At 40.9% G+C, this 22228-nt stretch overlaps 1 protein-coding gene across 1 annotated transcript in view; it reads left to right on the top strand.

The window, feature by feature from the left end:
* Window positions 1-465: 465 nt before the first annotated feature.
* Window positions 466-22228, top strand: part of HS6ST2 (heparan sulfate 6-O-sulfotransferase 2) — a 510145-nt gene continuing 488382 nt past the window's right edge. Inside the window, exon 1 of the mRNA XM_030209994.1 lies at window positions 466-1112. Coding sequence (XP_030065854.1) covers window positions 604-1112 — 509 coding nt within the window. The 5' untranslated portion in view covers window positions 466-603. The remainder of the gene's footprint in view (window positions 1113-22228) is intronic.

Here is a 22228-nt window from a genome sequence, read left to right on the forward strand (position 1 = left end):
ACTCTTTAGTGACTAGTCACAAACGGAACGCGGAAGTTCAATAATAAAGGATTACGTTGAAGGTTAACTGCAAAACTACTATATATCCGACTCGTACTACTGCTTTTTTTTACTCTAACACACACGTGAACTCTCCTGTGCTTTTGAACTTGTAACCAGCAGCCAGGCAGCCCGAGAAAGACGAGTCCCTCCCAGTTCGGACTGGAGAAAGATAGGAGGTGGAGCAGAGTCCAGCTGACAGATACAATAGCTAATCAGAAGCTGCGTGACGGAAAGCTTTTTCTTCCTGATAGGACAGTTTTCCTGTCAGGAAACCTTCACGGTCCCACGGTCTGCGAGTCAGTCTGACCAATAAGACTAGAGCCTGGCAGCTCCCAATCAGGATCCGGCACACATTAGCCAATCAGCAAGTTGTTTACATCTGCCGTGGGAAAAGGGTTGTTCTTTGCTGTCAGGGGGGGGCGAGGCAGGCAGAAAGGAAGGCGGCGGAACTGGTGGTACGAGCCGAGCCCGGCTGCCAGCTTGCCCTTCACCTCTTTATCGTACTACACTCGCAATCGGGAGTTGTCGTAATGATCTTGGATCTCCAGCTGCACCGGGAACATGGATGATAAATCCAACAAGCTTCTGCTGGCCCTGGTGATGGTCTTTCTCTTCGCTGTGATCGTCCTGCAGTACGTTTGCCCAGGCACAGAATGCCAGTTTCTGAGACTCCAAGCCTTTAGTTCTTCCATGGCAGACCCTTACCGGGCAGAAGACGAGACTCCGGTCAAATTCGTCCCCAGGTTCAATTTTTCGGACGACGACCTATTGCGGAAGGTAGATTTTAACATCAAAGGGGACGATCTGATCGTGTTCCTGCACATCCAGAAAACCGGAGGGACCACTTTTGGTCGCCATCTGGTCAGGAACATCCAGCTGGAGCAGCCCTGCGAGTGTAAAGCTGGCCAGAAGAAATGCACTTGCCACAGACCGGGGAAAAAAGAGACCTGGTTGTTTTCCCGGTTTTCCACCGGTTGGAGCTGTGGATTGCACGCAGACTGGACGGAGCTGACAAACTGCGTCCCCGCCGTGGTGGACAACAAGAAAGAAGTCAAGCTGAGACCCACGAGGTGAGTTAAAACTGCAGCAGCGTGCGCACACACACTGTGACAAGGGCGCGCTTGGCTAGCCCGGCAACTTTATGCAGCACGGGTAGGAAGGGGGGCTCTGCTGCTCTTCTACGACTCAGATTTCTGATTTATTAACGCCTTTTTAAATGGTTGCTGTAAAGACTCAAGCTCCCGGCCTGGGGTAGAGAGTCTTTTGTTTGCAACGTGCCTGCTGAGGGGCGGGGAAGGGAGCTTCTAGTATTATTTGCTTCCATCCACACAAACAAACCGCAAACCCCTCCACCCCTCGCAGGAGCCCAGTTAAAATGTAACGAAGGGCCATGGGCTATTGAAATGTTTGTGGCTTTTTTTTTTTTTTTGTATCTGGAGGTGTTAAGAGATAGTGCTGAATTTGTATAGAGATCACCAAGGATTCCCCCCCCCCCTCTCTTTATGTAGGCTTTCGATGGTGTCTTTATTGTGTGATGATCACAGTGACTAAAACGTGCATGAGAAGCGTTTGGGAGTTTTCAGTACCGTTTTTACACACTGAATTGAATGTGTTGAGAGTCTAAAGGCAAATATCAGTTTGTAGAAGGTGTGCGATTTGTAAGATAGCCCATCTCCTGGCTTTTGTGCGTCACAGTACACGAGCTCTCAGCCCTGTCATTGTAGTAGTTTACCTTGATGATGGATGGTACTACAGCATCTGTGCTGGGGCAACTTTTAAGGGTTATGAAATAGCCGCAGACGTAGCTGATGTGATAGGATAAATATGGTAAAAAAATAGCTTGATCATTTTATACAGGATTCAAGTCTTAATGTGAATGCACTGATTTTTACCAGCCGAGGGCCTTTTCACATGAAAGTCGATTCTCAGAGGAAATCATACCGTTTTGAAGCTGACCAATTTTTCAGCTCGTTGAAAGCAGTTATGCAGTATTTGTTTCCGAACTGAAATAACCGGTAACTATTTAATTTGTTTTGAAGATGTTTGAAACTCATAGAGCCTGATTTACTAAGCCTTTTTACTCTGTAGATACAGCATGAAAGCAAAAACCGTAGTAATTCAGGCTGTAGCAGTTGACATACTTGAGAAATCTAAATCCCTTCTGCATAGTTGTGGAGATCAAAATGATTCCAGCTGTGCAACTGAGCAGCTACATGCACAACTTCGGTTTTTGGGGGGAGGGGATCCTTGAAAAAAGGAAGAACCACTTGTCTTGTCTATCTCTTTGAAGTAAATACATCCTTTCTCATCTTTAAAAAATGTTTCTCTAGGCATCCAGGCTGCAATGGCGCCATTGTAATAACAATTTGTCAGGTTTTGCGTACAATTTTTGAATAGAAATGAGCTATGGTGCAGTATTTTATTAGTGGATGTTTCATATCATCAGACAGTTTTTTTTCCTCAGATATATAAAGCATTTGTTAAATCTGTCCCTCCTAATGCGTTAAGGATTCTGCTAGCACCATCTTAGGGTTTTTAGTGTATCTGCTTAAAAACAAAAATCACAACCTGATTTTACCAAACTGACAGGCTTTGCTTGGTTTGCAGAGATTTGCTCTGAAATGAAACTTGCTTCAGGTGGAGAGGTCTAGCTTGTCGGGCAATTGTAGGAGAACTGTACCGCTTGCCATATCTGTAAATAAATAGAGTAAGGGGCACTTAGACATGCAAAGTTCCATAGGTTACTAAGGGCCTCACTTTACTAAGCTGCGCTAGCGATTCGTGGTGCGGCAAATGAGAGGAAGCTCATTTGATTCCTATGGGCTTCCTCTCATTTGCTGTGCAGGAATCGCTACTGCGGCATAGTAAAAGAAGCCCATGTAACTTTGTAAGTCTAAGTACTTTGAAAATATGCCTCTGGGGTATGTTTACTAAGGTGTGTTACTGTTTTCAATGCGCCTATAAACTTAAGGCACGTTAAACGCTAACGTGCCAATACATTCCTGTAGGTGCATTAGTGTTTGACGTGCGTTAGTGTTTAATGTGCATTAAAAACGCTAACGCGCCTATAGTCTTACGCCTGTGTTCACAAAGGTACGCTATCAGGCAAGTTGGACAGAGGGCCAAGATTATGTTGGCTGCTGTGTTCATATTTTTTTTTTGTACCTATCTAGAATTCAGAATATTCTCTGCATAGGATAAAACCTTTTGATGGCATCAGGAGTGTTTAGCATGAAACATGTCCATTTTTTTGAGAGCCGTTAACACTCTTATGGGTTACATTATTAAAACACATGTTCTTTTCTTAAGAAAATAGGTATGTTTTCCTTAAAAAAAACAAAACTACACTGCCATAATACAAAGAGTTTTTAGCATTTAAAAAACATCTCTTAGAAAGATTCATGTTCTTACTGGGAAGCAGTACATAGATGTGCCATTAAGAAGGCAAAATCCTTGTAGACAATGATTATTGAAGAGGCCACCTTTTCTCATGATCAGGTATTGTGGAGAAGCTTATAGGGAGTTGCAATTTATTATTTTTATCTTTGAATAGCAAACTGTTGTATTGCCTATGTTTGACACCACTATAAAAATGCTTGTTTTGGTAAACAGTTCCTTGTAAAAGGCTGGTGACATTTTCTTGGAAGTAAAACTAATCTATTCTAAGGATAAACTTATACAGTGGATGACATGGAAGAATGATGAGCTGTATTGAAATGCATAGATTTGCTGAAATACTTGAATCGGCTTACTTGCTACTTTTCTCCATTTTTTTTTACTGTAGTAGGTTAGAAATTCTTAAGGGTAAAGATCTTATATTTATAATATATAATTATATATTCAAGTTCTTATTTTTATAATATATAGTTATATATTTAAAAAAAATACACACACCTTTATTTTACCTGGGATCTGCCTTAAAAAAAATTGTACTTATTTTTTTGTTCATTAAAAAAAAAAATCTTGAAAGCTTTAGGATTGGCACATTGGTGAACATCTTAGATGCACCCTTGTGCTAGTCTCCCAGATGTTTCTCGGGGTATGCTGCTGTGTGTGATCTCACGGTGCAAACATATTCTGAAGCATAAAGGCAAGTTAAACATTTTAGTTGGACATAGCTGTATACCGCTTATAACTTCTTAAAATACGAAAATTGCAATAAAAAGAGAGCCAATGAAACCACACCTAGTGCAGACACCTGGAGAATATTTAAAGTTTTGTGTTATGTATACAGCCTTCCAATTTGTGCAGCCTGCTTGATTAACCATAATAAAACAGGGCTGGAACCTTTGCATGTAACAAGCTCAGGTGTGCCTAATTAAGCTTAATGGCAAAACTGTACTGGAACAAACTGCTCTGGAATAGGAATCTTAACATATTCCTCAGACACAAATAAGAGAGGCTGACACCATATTCCGGAGGGGTCATTTAATAGTGTGCACTAATGTCATTGGGCTCAGTGGTAGAAAATGCTTGACAATTTCATTATCTGCCATACTGGCACACTACAAGAATGTCCATTTTACCTATTGCACTTTTATAATGAGAAATCACATGACATAAAATTACGCTTTAAGCTGGAAAACTTAGAACTGCTTGATGGAGCATTTCAGTTGTGAAATGTTGACTTTATAACAAAAAAAAAATATTTGCTTACATATATTTAAGGTGCCCAGTCTGCATACATTTTAATAAGAAACAAATATGGGGCACTGTTTCTTTTCAGTCAATGGTAAAGATGATAGAGATGGTTAAAAAGAGAAGACGAAGTACTCTTTTGAAACTTGTATTAAAACATGCCACTTCAGTATTAATTTTTTTTAGCTGGGCAGGATTGTATATACCTTGTATCTCTATAAATATTTATTAGTACTGGTAAGATACAAAATGACTGCTAAGCTATTGCTAAGAAGATATCTTACTTGGTATAGGGACCCTTTTACCAAACTGCGATTAGTCTCGGGTGAGGCCCCATTTAGAATACTATGTGCAATTCTAGAGACCGCACCTACGAAAAAAAGATATAAACAGGATGGAGTCAGTCCAGAGAGCGGCCACAAAATTGGTTATTGGTCTCTATTGTAAAAAGTATGGGGACAGACTTAAGGCTCTCAATATTTATTCTTTTGGAAGAAAGGTGGGAGAGAGAGGATATGATAGAGATGTTTAAATACCACTGTGGCATTAATGTACAGGCAGTGAGTCTCTTTCAAATGGAGGAAGACTCTGGAATGAGAGGGCATAGGATGAAGTTAAGAGGAAATGGATAAGCCTAAGGAAATACTTTTTCACGGAAAGGGTGGTGGTCATATGGAATCACCTCCCGGTGGAGGTGGTTGAAATGAAGACTGAATTTAAGAAACCGTGGGACAGATACGTGGGATCTCTTAGGGAAAGGAGGCGATAGTGATTGCTGTGGATGGGTGGGACTGGATGGGCCATTTGGTCCTTATCTGCCGTCATGTTTCTAAAAAGTACATCCTTATGTGGGTCATTCCTGCGCACTAAGGCCACTTTTTTCCACCAAGATAAAATAGCTGATTTTTTATATTTTTCTCTATTAAGGGCCACATGCAATTTTTCCCATTAGCCTGTGACCTCAATGCCATCCATTATGTAGATGGTAAGAACTCACGTGCTAAGCATGCGTTAATTGTTTAGCGTGCAGCAGTGTAGCTGTGTTAAGTGATTAACGCAGATCATGTCCGCTCTCTGCCCCCAACACTAAAAAAAAATGTAATTTTTTTAGCGCATGAATAGTGCGTGCACACACAAAAATGACTACGGGACACCTCAGTGCACCCCGCAGTAAACCATTTTTTTCTGTGGTAAGCACACGTTAGTGCTTACTTCACCTTAGTAAAAAGGACCACCTTAATTTGCTGGGTAGTCTTTGAGGGTTGAAACAAAAATTCACTATCTGGTCTTTTCAGTCTAACCTTTAATTCATAAAAAGGGCTTTGTGCAGCAAATGCAAAAGGCAAAGAAGTTGGGGGTAGTTGGCACAGAGTCCTACAAACCCTTCAAGAGAGAGCAAGGATCTTTGTAGCTGGCCAACCGTAAAAATGATGTAGCATATGTAATTTCAAGGCTCCTCCTGCTAACATCAGTATTTGGTCCCTTGCTACATTGTTATGACATGTTCTTCCTGTATTGTGTTCCTTTGAATGTATGTAAGGTTACTTCAAAATGCACATAAGTAAGTCCTTAGTTATTAGAAATTCTAGTAGCGTCTCTAGGTATCGCATGCATGTGGCACGCCTCATATTATCCATTGGAATCTGTTTATTATTCCTCGTCACGTAGTAGAAAGTAGGATTAGGTAGCACAAAAGAGTTGATCACATGGCGTTATTGTATATTACTTTTGCTTCAGAATAATTTAAAAATAAAATGCAGAATGCGATTCTGAGTTTAAAACGTAGCGAAAGGACACTCAGAGTATCAGCGTCTCATTTTGTAATAATCGCCGGCATTAATACTGATCTTGAAAATGGTTCATTTAGACTTGTCAGATGTTACGAGATTCCATATTCAATGGATGTTAAGATAAAGTATGGATTAGGTTATAAGACAAAGGAGATGAAAATATGGACTGCTTAAATATCCCAACTCTGAGGTGTGTTAACACGGATGAATTTTCCCCTCATTTATTTAAATCAGAATTGTCAAGAATCCTGCTCTCTGCCAGTGTAAATGTCAGCGAAAAGGACTTATTAGTAGATTTGATTGCTTTTTAAATTTGAGTAGCAGAGATGCGCTGGCATGCCTGTGAGAATCGGTCTGTTTCTTGTGAACAGTTCAGTGCCTAATGAATCACTTCAATGTACTTTTCTGAGGGAAAGCAGAGCAATTTAAATGTGCAATGCATTGATTTACATCAAATGGATTAGGCCTCTGTGTGCAGTCCCCTGCATTAATTTACTTTCTCCTGCAACTATAATAATAAAGACAGCACTCCAGTACAGTATCAGCTCAAATTAACTCCTGGAGATTGCAGCATTACTAGAATTTGTAAGAAGGACTCTCCTTTCTGCTGCGGGAAATCAGAGGAAGGAAAAGACTATTTGGAAATTGTTCAGGTCTGGAAGGTTAATACAAGCAGAGGAGTACCCCTGGCTGCCAGCAAGGGGCTGGTTTTATATTGGCTTCAGGGTGTTACTCTGCTAAAATGTGTTACTAGGGTAACAGCATCCTTTATAAAATTCCAGTAAAAATCTTACCAAGTCTGTTAAATGTGTCCCGTCTAATGCAGTGAATAGACTGAATCACACGTTTAGGTTTATTGGCTGATAATGGACCTCTTTGAAGCATTATTACAGAGCTTTACTGTACTAGCAGGTTTTAATGAAGACAAGATGGTAGAAAGAAAGGGAAATGGGACTTGATATACCGCCTTTCTGAGGTTTTTGCAACTACATTCAAAGCGGTTTACATATATTCAGGTACTTATTTTGTACCAGGGGCAATGGCGGGTTAAGTGACTTGCCCAGAGTCACAAGGAGCTGCAGTGGGAATTGAACTCAGTTTCCCAGGATCAAAGTCCACTGCACTAACCACTAGGCTACTCCTCCACCATCCTTAGTTATGAACAGAGGTGATTGTCCCAAATTTTGTGGGTCCCCATGCATCTACATTTGTCCTGTCCCCAGTAGTGTCTGCTTGGGGGTGGAGCCACAAATGTCAGCACTGCAGAGCCCCCACTATGGTTGATTCATCCCATGCTCTGTATTCCCCTAAGGTCAGCACTGCTTATAACTTACTTTGAGAGATATTTGTTCATTACACATGGGACTGACTTAGGGATAGTATGTATGTGTAAGACCTAGGTCTTATTCTTAGGTTCAGCTTTGCTACCCGAGACAGCTGGGGCAGCCTGTGGGGTAGAGAGTCTCAGCCGTGTTATAGTGGTGACTCTTAAAGGCTGGACTCAGTGTATGCATACAGGCTTCTGGAGGTAACTACAGTCGGAGTCTGTTGGTCCAGGACTGCCATTTCAATGGGTAACTAAAGGTGTGTTTGGGTGGGGAGAAGGGGCTGGCTAAGTGGCAGTATTTACCCCCTTCCTTCCCCTTGCCATTTTGGAATGGGGTATAGCACTGAAGCAGTTAGAGCACCTCGACAGGGGTAGGGATTCCCAGTCACCATTCTATGCCAGTTCCTAGTGGGGTAGATCTAGGTCCCATGGTTACAGGGCTCTGGAATCATATTGTGTGACCTAAATTAGTTGGGATGGAACATGGAAGAAAAATCACCAGATAGTCACAGATGAAACTCCTGATGCTGGATTCCAGCCCTGGCAAAAATAAAATGTCAGCCCTTCCCCCACACTCCAAAAAAAAAAAAAAAAAAAAAAAGTAAGAATTAGAGGAGGAGTTTGTGTTCTTTTTCTTGTGAAATGCCAAGAAAAGAGAATTTGTTACTTGTTCAGGCAAAGATAAGTGTTCATTTTTCTCAACATATGACCTTATGTTAAGGAAATAAACAAGAGAAACAGAGATAAGAGAGGGAAGAATAAATCAGTCCAGCCGAGATAGAAAAAAAAAAAGATCATTTCCTGTGTAGGTCCTACAGTGGTTTTAATGAAGCAGTTAATGAATACATTTATCTGGTGAATTTAATCTTTTTACCATCATCAGCTGACCTGGAACATCCTTCAAGCTATGTTATTGGTTTTTGTGTCCGACGTTTTTCCTTTTCAGGTTTAAAATGCTAAACGGAACAGTTTTTCTGGTCTCTGTCCTGCCACTTCCTGATCGGATCACCTGCTCCAGTTATTTGGATGCTGGGCAGCTCACCACTGCTAGCTTGGTTTTGAACCTGGTTGTCATGGTATCATGCCTGTAGGCTGTACAACACTTGGAGATTTAAAAATTTATTTTTATCTTGTGATAATTTTTCCCTTCATTTAATATACCCGCACCCCAGAGGACATGTCCGGATGACTCAGAAACCATCTGTAGCCTTTGTGCTGGGAGAAAGGAAGACTCCTCTGAGATTCTGTTTCAGTGGCATGCTGTGCCAGGCATCGCCACAATAGTGTCGGAGAAAAATAGGATAGAGAATACCACAAGAAGATGATGGATAAAATGTAGCTTCAAGATAAGAGCATTTTAAGGGTGCTTGGATATGATCGAGGATGCAAATCCTCAAGTTGGCATCCAGAAATTTGAAAAACTGAGGACCTATGATTATAAAGTATCAGAATTCATCACAAACTTAGGGCCCTGTTTACTAAGCAGTGTTATAAGCATGTTAACATTTTTGACGCGCTTTAACCATGTACATGCCTACAATATCCCTATAGGCACCTACATGGTTAGCACGCATGCAAAATGTAGGTGCGTTACAAACACTAACACACCTTAGTAAACAGGGCCCTTAAAGTAGTGTAAACCCCATTGAGCTAATAAATGTTAGCTAGGTAGGCCGTTTCTCAGCAAAAAAGTTAACCGGATAGAAGGAGGCAGAATCAGAAGTGTTCCTGTGTCCTGGTTTCTTTTCATGCAGTCTACTTGTTTTGTTTTTTTGGGGGGTGGTGGATACCATCTTAAAATTAACAGGTGGACAACAGTTTATTCCTCCTTCCAACCCCCCCCCCCCCCCCCCAATCCCTTTCCTTAAAACAAATCTAACTGCAAATGCCAGCCCGGACCCCCACCTCTTGGATGTCCTGAATTATCCTGGCTCTTACCTCGTCTTACAGGGGTACAGTATCAGAGCTAGTAGAGAAATATAAGGAAGTTCCAGGCAAACAAACAGTAGCTGATAGCTGTACCAGCAATTAATATTCATTTATTCAGTTCGCCCCAGCACTGATTGGTCTCAGAAAGGAGACAGCTGCAGGTAGGAAAAGCTTCTCTCTGACTCTTCCTGCCAGCAGGAGAGGGTTGGTGGGGAAGAGACTGAGGAATGTCAGCACTGCTGTCACCAAAGAAAGACTTTGTCCCTGTTGCCACACTGGAAGTTTCTGAAGTACAGTAGCATGGAGCCCAGAATAATTGCTTAGATTTGCCCCCCTTCCCCCCCCCCCTCCCCAGGGATGACTGGTAATTTCAGAGCATAGCTAAAGCTGACAGTTCTATTCTTATTGAGTGATGATCTGCTGACACGTTTTCATTGATGAAAAGGCAGCTAAGGAAATTTTAACTACGCCTACTTGTACCATCATCTGTCATGAGACTCCAAGATCCTGGCACATAATATTCATTAATTAGTGAACTAGAAAAACAATTGTTGAAAAAAAAAAAACCTGTATAAAAACACACAAACAGCTTTGCCTTTTTTTCTGTGTTCATCTATTTTTATCAAATTCATAGGGTGTTTTATATACAAGTTGAACATAACATTAACTTGGTTAAGGTGCTGCCACCATATTGTACAGCATAATTTATGCATCAACAATCACCATGCATCACACCTTTTCAACTGCTGCAGTTGAGACTTCCCAGGGAAAATGAACTGTAAAATTTACCCTAGAACATTTATTTGCTCCCATGAGTAAGAATATTCTTACTCATGAGTAAGAGGAATCTACTATTCAGTGCTTTTTTTCCCCCACACCTTGTATTTCCCATGAACGAGGTTGCTGTTTTTAGACCTGCTGAGAGAGAGTAGCTTAATACTAAGGGTCTGACTCATCAAGGTTGCTTTCTCATTCTCTGTCTTTAGGAGAAATCCTCAATAAATCAATTATTTGTGGTTTTGAAATAGCCCTAAAGAAAACTCATCACCTTCCTCTTTCTTCACACATTCACTTCTCAGTCTCACCATCTTGCCTATTCCAGACATAGTTCAGCATTTTGTTTCCACCTGTTCTCTTCATAGTAACATAGTAGATGACAGCAGAAAAAGACCTGCACGGTCCATCTAGTCTGCCCACGATAAACTCATATGTGTATACCATACCTTGATTTGTACCTGTCTTTTTCAGGGCACAGACCGTATAAGTCTGTCCAGCAGTATGTCCCGCCTCCCATCACTGGCTCCGGCACAGACCCCGTATAAGTCTGCCCTCCCCCATCCTAGCCTCTCAACCACCAACCCCTCTTCCCCCCGCCACCCAATTTCAGCTAAGCTTCTGTGGGACCTGCTTTCTGATCCACAATAGAAGTGGAGTTTTTTTCCCCATCAGAGGGAGAAACCCCATATTACCTGTAAGGACTAGGGCCTCTGGAGATAACCAATATACTTAAGCGTTACACTCTGGGCTAAGGAATGAAGACAAGCAGATCCCAAAGAGACTAGGTCACACGCAACATTTAACCTATAAGAACAAAGATTACATGAATGTATCAGAACTGCTGCTTGATTTATTATACCCTGTCCCCACAACTCATGGTCATATTCTGTTTGTACTACATTGACAGCTTGTAAGTTAAGCAAGCAACATTTCCTGCTAGGCTTGTGCAATCTTTGTATGGACAAGATTTTTCAGAGTTTGATTCTCCCTGCCTTCCTGACCATGTGACTTGCATCCCATACCAACATAAGCCCTCTGGGGTCATTAAGGGAAAGGGAATGAGGCTTGGTATACCACTTTTCTGTGTGTTTTGCAAATACATTCAAAGCAGTTTACATATTATATACAGGTACTTATTTGTATCTGGGGCAATGGAGAGTTAAGTGACTTGCCCAGAGTCACAAGAAGCTGCAGTGGGAATCGAACCCAGTTCCCCAGGATCAAAGTCCGCTTCACTAACCACTAGGCTACTCCTCCACACAAACAGCGGTGTGTGCAGAAGCAGCACACCCAAAAAGCAGGTAATGCTCCTTGGGCGATCTCAGGGGGCAATCTTTGACTCAAGGTATGCTTAGTTTTTTTTTTTTTTTTTTTTTTTAACTTTTTCTGTTTTTCGCTTCATTAGGGCTACTCTGAGTTCCCTCTATATCATTGTGTTTCCACTTGTTGTTTGGTCAAGGACTCCTCTGCAATTTATACTTGTACTACTTACCAACCAGTGTAGTTCCCATTCCCTGGCCCATCGTTGTCTCATTCAGTGTTTAACCCTACACTTCTTTTCAGTCTCCTTAACTGCCACTCTATTCGGGGCAAAACATTGCTTGTCCACGATTTATTTTGAGACCAGGCTTCCATTTGGTGAAGAATGCTGTCTTTGAGTCCCAACCCATGTTTCCAAACTTTCTATTTTTCCCATTCTTCCAAACGTGGTAGTGAGATTAATATTTTGTTGCCATCCACTTCTGTCGTCTCGGAATTATCTCCTTTTCTCTTTATGTATCCTGACGTTATTAGTCTTTACATTTCTTCCCTGATTTCTCTTAATCTGGTGGTTTTCTACCATCCCCCATTGCTCAGTAGCAAACTCAAGGACTTGCTTTCCCAAACTCTGATATATCTTTTAAATTTTCAAATCTTTTGATCTTAGGTAATTTCAATATGCATGTTGACTCCTCCTTCTGAATCACTTTCATTAATGTCCTTCTTGCTGATCTCAAGTTTACACGTTCCCTTCGCAACTCATGTCGCCCGCCATACTCTTAAGCTTGTACTTTCAAGTGTTGGCGCTATTTTTTCTCTAGTACTCCCCTTTCTTGGTCCAATCATTTTCTTGTTACTTTTATGTTTAGGGTCTCTTCCTCTCTTTCTTGTGTTTCAACAAGAGCTACTACTTCGGTTTCTTCTACCCTTCCCCCCCCCCCCCCCCCCCCCCCATAGTACTCATCAATTTTTATTCGATTAACCCTTCCTCTTGTCCTCCCCTCTCTTCATGTCTCCCAGATACGTTTTCCTCCCTCTCATTTGAAGATCAAACAGCTGGTTGAAATTCTAGTCATAGGACAGCCATGAAATCTTTCTCTAAGTCAACTTCTGGCCCAGCTCTCCCTCATCCTAAATTCCCTTGGTACAATCCAGAGCTCCATTCTTTCAAAAGGAGGCTTATACATAGGAGCAGCTGTGGTGCAAGCTTCGCACCCCTCAGGCTCATCTTCTCTGCAATCAGGAATTTTGCATTTATAAAGTAATCCTATTTTCAGAAGCTTCTTAAATCACCGGTTAATTCAACTTCGCTTCTTTTTGAACTAGTTTCAGATTTGTCTTACAGCATAACAGATCAGGTCCTTCTTTGGCCCCTTCTGATGGTCCTTGCAAATTCTTTTTCAAGCAACATTACCACATTAATAGCTTCTCTTCCCTCAGTACCCCATTCCCTTGGCCCTTCTCCCTCCAGTCTGTTCATCTTCTTGCCCTCTATTCTCCCCTCAGACCCCTGTTCCATCAGGTCCCATTCAATTTTCCTCTCTCTCTTCCTTCCCATCACTTTCACTGGCCTCTTTGAAGGAACACCTTTCCTCCACTAAGTCCACTTTCTGTTCTCTGGATCCCATCTTCCCTAGTTGGTACACTATTTCCCATCACATCCTACTTCCCTCTGTTCTTTCTCTGGTGAATAACAGTCTGACTTTAGGCATTGTTCCCTCATGTTGAAAGCATGCTCTATTTAGCACGATTTTGAAAAAGCTACACCTCAATTCTAGTGACCCCACTAAAAATCCAATCTTTAATCTAGGCTTCTTATTTAAACTTGTTGAGAGAGTTGTATACTCCAATCTTTATTCCTTTTCTGAAGACACTTTAATTCTTCATTCCCGCCAAGCCAGTTTTCACCACTATCATGATACCGAATCTGTCCTGACTTCTCTGCTTAGTGATCTCCTTCTTTGTATACTTAGGCCTTTCCATGGCTTTCAATGTAATTGATCACCCTCTTCTTCTCAGGTGGCTTACTGACATTGGTATTTCTGGCACTGCTCTTAATTGGTTTTCTTCTTTCCTTTTAGGTCACACCTTCTCAGTATCTATGGGAACTATGACTTCTCCTCCCCAACCCTTTTCTTGTGAAGTTCCCCAGGGTACTGTTCTAAGTCCATTTGCTTACCTCATTCAAGATCTTAATATTTATTTCCACATTTATGCAGACAACAACTTTCTGGTATTCCTTTTTGTCTCTTATCAGATTGATCTGTCTCAGGTTCAGTATTGTCTTCTTTCAATTCTGTCCTGGCTCTCTGCACATAAACTGATTTTAAATCCAGACAAGACCATAGCTTGTTGGGTCAAATGTTCTCTTCTGGCCCCCACAATCCCTTTACTGCTTTTTGATCATATTTTGCAGCCTGTACAAATCTTTTCAGTTCAAAGCTCTTTTGCTTCACATATTTCTTCTGTTGTGAAATCTGGTTTCTGTTCCCTTCGTAAGCTCTACACTATTTTGTTCCTATTTTGATTGTGGTAATCTGTACTCTCACATATACAATTTTATTACTTCCAAGCTGGATTACTGTAATTCTATTTTCACAAGTCTTCCCAATTCCATTTGAAGAGCCTCAGAAAATTATATAATTCTGTTGCTTGTTTTTTTTTCTCGGCCAAGCGCTCTTTCTGATCATTTCATCCCATTAGGTCTATGTCCTTTCCTTACAGATTGTTCTTTAAGATTCTCTGTTTGGTTCACAAAGGTCAAACAGAAACAGAAAAAAAAAAGCAAAACTGGGCCCTCCGGATGGAGATATAGTCCTTTTTGTTCTGAAGATGACCCGACACGGACAAACGCCTGCCTCAGGGGTCAAAATGTTCTTATAGGTATAGTCATAGAAAATTTGACAAAACCAAACAATCAGGGTATATTACCCAGAGCATAGTAACTATCTGTGTAGTCGTGAACAAACGCTGTCGGTAAAAAAAACGCCAATACTGTTTTGTTTTTTTTAATTTAAATTCATCCCTTCCAAGCAATTACGTTCTTTGGATTCCCATCACCTAGTCCTTCCTGCACCTAAATTGCAAATTTAGAATTCACTCGACACAGTGCCTTTTATTTTTTGGGTCCAAAACTTTGGAATGATCTTCCCCCTTCCCGATACGGTCTGAGCCTTCATTTAAGATGTAAGTCTCCTCTTAAGCCTCATTATTTTTTTCTGGCTTTTGGAAGTCAACAACAGTTATCTGTCTCATGTTCAGGGTTCGACTGTTATTATTTAATCTGTTTTGAATGTCCTTTGATTGTCTGCCTCTTTCCTATCCTCAATGGAATTCCTTTCTGTGTTTTTATTTGTGTTATTTTAGCTACACTTTGCAAATCTCCCTGACCTGCTTGCCCAGAAAGTGCTGTATAATAAGTTTTATTAAACAAACGTATATACTGTATATTCAAATACAGAAGTACACAGGCATCTTCAAATTGTTTAAAAAATGTTTACAAAAAAAAAACAGGATAGCTATGTCCTATTGTTTTAAACCTAAATGTGGCAGGATCCTTAAACTTATTCTTCTAAAAGCCAGAATATTTAACCTAAATTCCCTAGATTTATGTGACCTATGCTACCTGTGCATGGAATCGGAGCCCAAAAGGCACGTGTTGACTTTTTTCAAGAAAGTTTCTACTCCTTGAATTTGGAGAGAACTGCTACAAGTAATAAAAAAAAAAAAAAGTGCATGAGAAAGGTGAGAGCAAAAAAAAGTCAACAACAATTGCTCCTCTACTGCTACAGCCAGTTGAAGGCTTGAGGTGCCAGGAGAGTCCTGCTGTGCTAAAACAGAGCATGACCTGAAAGATTCCTCCCTCCTGCTCCTTTAGGCTTTCAGCTCATTAGGAGCCCAGGCTGGGATTTGGTACTATGATCCTTTAATTTGCAGTTACTTGGGGATTTTTTTCATATTTTCTACATCTCCTCTCCTCTCCCTTTCCCTCCCTCCCCCATGACACCACCTAGTCCAGTCATTGAAGTGGTAGTCCTCAAATGGAGGCAGAGTATGTTCACCACCTAGGACAATTGAATAATGCGGATGATCCCGGCATCCTGGGTTCGATTCCCACTGTAGTTCCATGTGACCTTGAGCAAGTCACTTAACCCTCAGTTGCCTCGGGTACAATACTGAGATTGTGAGCCCTCTAGTGACAGAGAAAGTACCTTCTTATAATGCGTGATTGTTCCCCTGCCTCAAACTTGATGATTAAGCAGATTATAAATGCCAGAAATAAATTAGTCCTGACTCCTGCCACTGGCTCTCACCCTTAAGATAAAGAGTCAGTGTCATAGATTTGATATACCACATTTCTGTGGTACAATTAAAGCAGTTTTACATATAATATGCAGGGACTTTCTCTATCCCTAGTGGGCTCACAATTTAAGTTTTTTGTACCTGGAGCAATGGAGTGTTAAGTCACTTGATCAGGGTTACAAGGACCAACTCAGTTCCCAGATTCTCAGCTCACTGCACTAACCATTAGGCTACTCCTCCACTCTTAGCAATAACCATGAATCCCTCTCCCACCCACAGACCGTGAATGCTTCCTTCACAGCATCCCCAGTCCCAGGTGACCCAGAGAGTTGAAGACCTGACACGGGAGTGGACCACAGACCATTCACAGCATTTGCCACCAGGCCACACCCCATTTATTCATTTTAAAATGTGTACTGCACACACACACACACACACACACACACATACATGTGCTTTCTCACACTTCCCCGATTTAATGCCTCAACATTCTTCAAATTATTGACTTCATATTGAGACAATTGTATCCATATCATACTGCATACATTCAGTTATCCTGTTTAATGTTATGGCTATTTCGTACCTCCTAGCCTTGCAGGTGCTTCCCAGTGCTATTCCTTACCGTGTCTTGTAAGGCCCTTGTGTACGTTTTTACAACCTCTATAGTGTAGGAAGTATTCTTTCTCTGATCCCTGCTGCTTCATCCATTTTTCAACCCTCTCTTCATGCTTTCAAGCAAAGCCATGACAATAAAATTCAATGCATCAGTTTAGCAGATAAAATAAGCCTTGTTCCACAGGTTGAACTTTTTTTTTTTTTTTTTAATTTTATTTTTTTACATGTCAAAGGGCCTTTATAAAATTTCCTAACTGCATATAAGCAGAAGCAGATGCTTGGAAAGGAAGGGTATGTCCTGAGTTTATTTATTGCATTTGTATCCCACATTTTCCCACCTCTTTGCAGTGCATATTTTTAGAAGATATCCCCCGGATTCTATATATGGTGCTCAAAGTCGGCAACAACTTGGCTTTACGCACTCATCTTGCTAAGCGCTGTTCTGTACGGTTGCATCTTATTTTTGTGGCAAATGTTTCCTCATAGCTAGACTTCACAGGCTGCTGTAACAAATTTGCCTGCAGACTTGCAAGTTTTACATTATATATATAAAGTCTCTCTGAGGACAAGCAGAAAATGGTATATATATATCCTCACATGTGGGTGATATCATCTGACTGAGCAGTGTGCAGGAACAGCTCTTCAGATTTCTTTACCTTTTGAGAGGCTTCTATAGCATATGGACCTGCCATCCTGCCTGCCGCTGTTGGGCGCTACCTCGTCAAGTCACCATCTTTCCGCAGAACTCAACTGTTGCATTTACTTGTGCTCCCTCATAGCTCACATCTGGTGATTTTTTTTTTAAAGTATTTTTCAACTAATTTCTTGTGTTTCAATAAGTTTGTCCCATCTCTGTTCTGTGTTGTCTCTTCTTTCCCGTTAGCTGCCTTAGGTTTTTCAGATGATTTTACGTTTCCTTTGTTTTTTCATCAGTTCGGTTGTGGCCATTGTAGACTTCAAGCACCAGGTTGAGTGTCATTTGATTTCACTGTGACTGTTTTTCCAGATAATTTCCAGAAAAATGTTCCCAGTGGCTTTAAAAAGTGCTCCTGGTATGGCAGGATCATATCCATAATGGCTACCCATTCCTGGCTCCTGCACTGCCTGGGGCAAGAATGCAATCCCTCTCATTGTGTTCTGTGTTCACAAATGTCAGAGAGAGAGATGCATGGTCAAGAGAAACAGTCTGAACGAAGTTTTGGCAGCAGGTGTTAGTCCTTGTGCATAATCTTAGTCTTCAGGGCCTTATTATTCACAGTGACATCAATGCTCACTTGATAGAAAAATTTGCAGGTTGCTTTCTTCTTTCCAAACCAACAGAAGTTGGAAAAAATTATGTCTGTCCAGGGGCAAAATAATTCTCCAAAAATTAACAGACGGGATGAAATTTGGCACATCGTAAAACCCAGAAAGAGACGAGTACAAGCACTGGGAAAAAATTGGACTATGGTTGCAAAGAAATAAGCCCCCCCCCCCACTTTCAAAAGAAATGTCCATTGTATTTCTATGGGAGAAGGAGTTTGAGCTTCTGTAGCATAGAAACTAACATATAGCAATTTGAGAATTGCCCCACTCTTAAAGATTATATCCTGCAACTGCTTCACCATCCTGTTAATTACCCTACATCCAAAAAATGCTCCCCTCTTAACTACCTCTGCACAACTTCCGCACCACCATCCCACAAACTTCCCCTCCCCACAAAAATAGAACTGTCCCACCTCCACCCCTCAAAAGAGCTCACACACACAGGCCAGAGGGTTTAGAAAGAATATGAGCCATGCGTGCTTTCCCCAATATAGTTGAAAACATTTCCCCTGACTGTGCTGTCATTTTACGTTCTCAGTGTGACAGAGTAGGTTTCTGATTTTTGTGGATCACCTCTGACCTCTGTGTAGAAGTTGCACTTCTGTCTTTATATTGTACACTTCTTTCTTTTCTTTTCTTTTCTTTTCTCTTTCTCCACTATCTCTTGCAATTGATTCCTCAAGTGGGACACTAAACAGGACCCACTGGCTCTTGGCTCTTGCGCTCTCACAGAAATGCTTTTTGGCTCATTGTGTTCAGGATACCTTCCCTTGACTTATTATTATTATTAATTGCATTTGTACCCCACATTATCCCACCTATTTGCAGGCTCAATGTGGCTTACAGAGTGTTGTTATGACATAGTCATGACAGGATCTTAGATACAATCGGTAGTAAGCAGAAGATGTATGAGGGATTAGAGAAGGAGGTGTTAGGGTGGTGTAAGAGGTGTGTTTTGATACTTGGGTGGGTTGGGTGGTGATTTGTGTCGTTAAGGGTTCTTTTTGTAGGCTTTTTTGAAGAGATGTGTCTTCAAAGATTTGCGAAAGTTGATTAGATTGTCCATGGTTTTCAGGGCTGTGGGTAGTGCGTTCCATAGCTGTGTACTTCCAGTTCACCCAGGCCTCAGAGTTTGCTCCTATCACCTTCCCATCATAACTCTATCTGAGCCACCTTGGCTGTCTTATTATTGTTTGTTGTTATTGTTGTTGTTATTTTTTTTAGCATATTTTTTTCTGCAGCCATTTTTAGCCTCCTCTCAAATGTCCGGCCTTCCTGATGTGTGAAGCTTAATCATTCCCTCTTCCCAAGCTCCTCCCAGGAACTCTAATTTTCTGTTGCTTTTTAAAATTCAGACTAATGTTATTGGTTTGCTGCTTTCCTTGTCCCTGCCACTGCAATTTTGAGTTTATTCATTGGTCTCCTACATTCCCTGTCACACCCTGAGAATCGAAATGTTCTTTTCTTCCCACTATTTCAGGATATCCAAGAAATGAGTGTCTTATTGTTGTGTGTAGTTAATATTTGCTGGCAATGTGCAGCACTGTGTACATACAGCTGCATCAGGAGCAGAGCACCATAGCTGGTGGAGTCCATGCTTGCTGAAAATGAGGCAGTGCCAGTGGAGAGGCCGTGAACATGCATTGAGATGGCTACGGAGAAAGATCAGCAGAATTTAGTGGTGTGCACAGGGTCAAAATCTGTTCCCTATCCCCAGCTCATCTCCACGCTATCCCCATCATATTGCTACCGTTCTCTCATCATCCTTGCAGTTTTCTTTCCTATCCTTGTATCCAGCCTGCATTTGAACAATCTTGTAAATTCAAGAAAAACATTCTTATTAATGCTTTTATATTAAGTAAATATGTAAAAAACAAATCTTAAGCAAACAAGTAAATATTAGCATGTGAGCTGTTTTCTTAAATATCAAAGTTCATAATGCTCTTGCTGTTCCACTGAGTTGATATTAGAGGTGTGCATGGGGACATATTCTAGTTTATTTAAAACCAAAAAGAAGTCTTTTTATGACCAGTGAAAGAAACACTCAGCCTAATCTGCTGAGATAATTCAATGTCAATCTCTGCAAAGGCTTCTGAGGTCTTTTCTCTCATCCAGCCGTATGTTGACTATAATGCAGCTGCAATTTCAGATTGTTTGTTTGCTTTTTTTGAGGTTTGACATAATCTGGTCCCCATGAGTTTGGATCTATCCCAATAGCATCTCTGGCCCAAATGGCTCTTTTGTTACCAATACCACCGATTTCCCATGGTCTCTATCCCTATGGACACCTCTAGTGGAACTGCAGAAGTTGGGCAGGAGACATGAGATGGGAGACAGGTAGTAGATTGCACTGCACTTTACCATGTCGACTTTTGATGGGCTGTTTTTATTAGTCTTAATCTACAGATCACTATTGGTCTTGCACATTTGTTGTTAGCAATGTTGTGAGAAGACAATCTTGATGCTCTTTCAAAAGTTCTTCACCTGAAATTCCGGTAGATTTTGTAATACATTTTCATAAATGTCCCTGGATCTTTCATTTCATTCTGGAATCCCCAAAATTCTCAAATTGCTACTGGATTCCCGTTACATGTCTTTGAAATTCCTTCTTGGTTCAGCAAAGATTGTCTGGAGTAATATAAAAATAAGAGACTAATCTCTGGTCATTACGAATACAGTAAACCCTCGATTTAACGGACCCCAATTTAATGGATTTCAAATTTAATGAGCAAGATTTAGGAGACATATCTCACCAGTATATATTAAAATAAACACGTAAGATAATTTCTACTCCAAATACAATAAGTGTAGCAATTGAAAGTTAACAAACGTCATTTATTTGAGTACATTTAGCTTTCTGTGTGTGCCTAAATATGAGCCTCCTGAAAATGTAATGTGTAAGAAGTTTTAGCAAGGCTTATATTTAGGTGCACAAAAACAAGAGTGGATGTACACACCCTCCCCCCCACCCCATTTGTCTCAAGGTTTCTGTGCATATAATTTGAATACATTTACCTTGAGCATGTGATGAAGTGTTGTGTGTTGAAATGTTTACGATGATGAAATGTCTGTACACCATTTTATATTTAATCCATGTCAATATTTTGTTTTAAAGTTTCTCTGAGGACAAACAGTCTAATTGTTCTCACATGTGGGTTGACGTCCGCGTTGGCCCAGGAATCGGCATTTTGAAAGCAAAACATTTAAAAAGTTTGCCAGAGTCTTCTAGTGCGCATGCAGCGCGCACCGCACATGTGCGGACCAATTTCCCGCTCGTTATACAAACGTGTTCCTCAGTTTTCTTTTTTCCGCGTTGAGGTGTGGAAGAGGTTTTTTTTCTGCGCTCCTCTCAGGCCCGGGAAATAGTCTTCGTTTCGTGGCTTTTTGCCTTCTTTTCTTTTTTAAAACAAGATTCTACAGTTTGGGGGAAAAAAAAAACTTCCCGTAGTTTCTTTATTTTTGCCCCCTTTTAAGTTTCCTTTGTTTTTGACCTGCGCGGTTGGGTTGTACCCTTCTTTTTGTGCCCTTTTTTCTTTTAACAGACACAATCACATCTTTTTCTCAGAAGCCGTTTTTCCTTCCATGTCATTGAAGACACCAGCGGCTTCAAACGTACTTTGTGCAACTGGACCATCTCAGGTACCGATACCCACGCCTGGTGTATCCAGTACCTTGGGCCCAACCATCGCCCGGCCGTTTGTAGTCTGTGTCTTCGTATGAAGAAACGGACCCAAGCGTCTTGAGAAGCCCAACGAGAAAAGCTTTTTGGGGCTCGGTCCGGACCTTACACATCAACATTGGTACCGAGTCGGCGACATCGACTTTGAAGGAAGCATCGACGTCGGGAGCAGAGGTAATGACTGCTGAAAGACCTATTTGCACTGGGAGCAGTGAGGCATCGAGTGGGTCTCCGCATTTCTCGAGGCCTCCTGTTATGCAGCAAAACCAAATATTCAAATCAGCCCGACACAGGCTGTGTTTCGCCCAGCAGGGCTGTGTCAGGGGCTACAAGATAAATTACATAACATATAAAACTTTAAATATGACAAATTAAAAATTAAATGTATATAAATACATAATTAAAATCCAAAAGTCAGAAAACATATAAATGAAAATATATCATGCATATATACTCAATACAAAATCAGTTAAAAACTTTTTATGCAAAAACATATATAAATAAATAATTACAAATTAATATGAAGCAATTATTATATGTAGAGACTACCAATACCAAAAGGTA

This window comes from Microcaecilia unicolor, chromosome 7 (genome assembly GCF_901765095.1).
Source record: "Microcaecilia unicolor chromosome 7, aMicUni1.1, whole genome shotgun sequence".
In the NCBI taxonomy this organism is placed as follows: domain Eukaryota; kingdom Metazoa; phylum Chordata; class Amphibia; order Gymnophiona; family Siphonopidae; genus Microcaecilia; species Microcaecilia unicolor.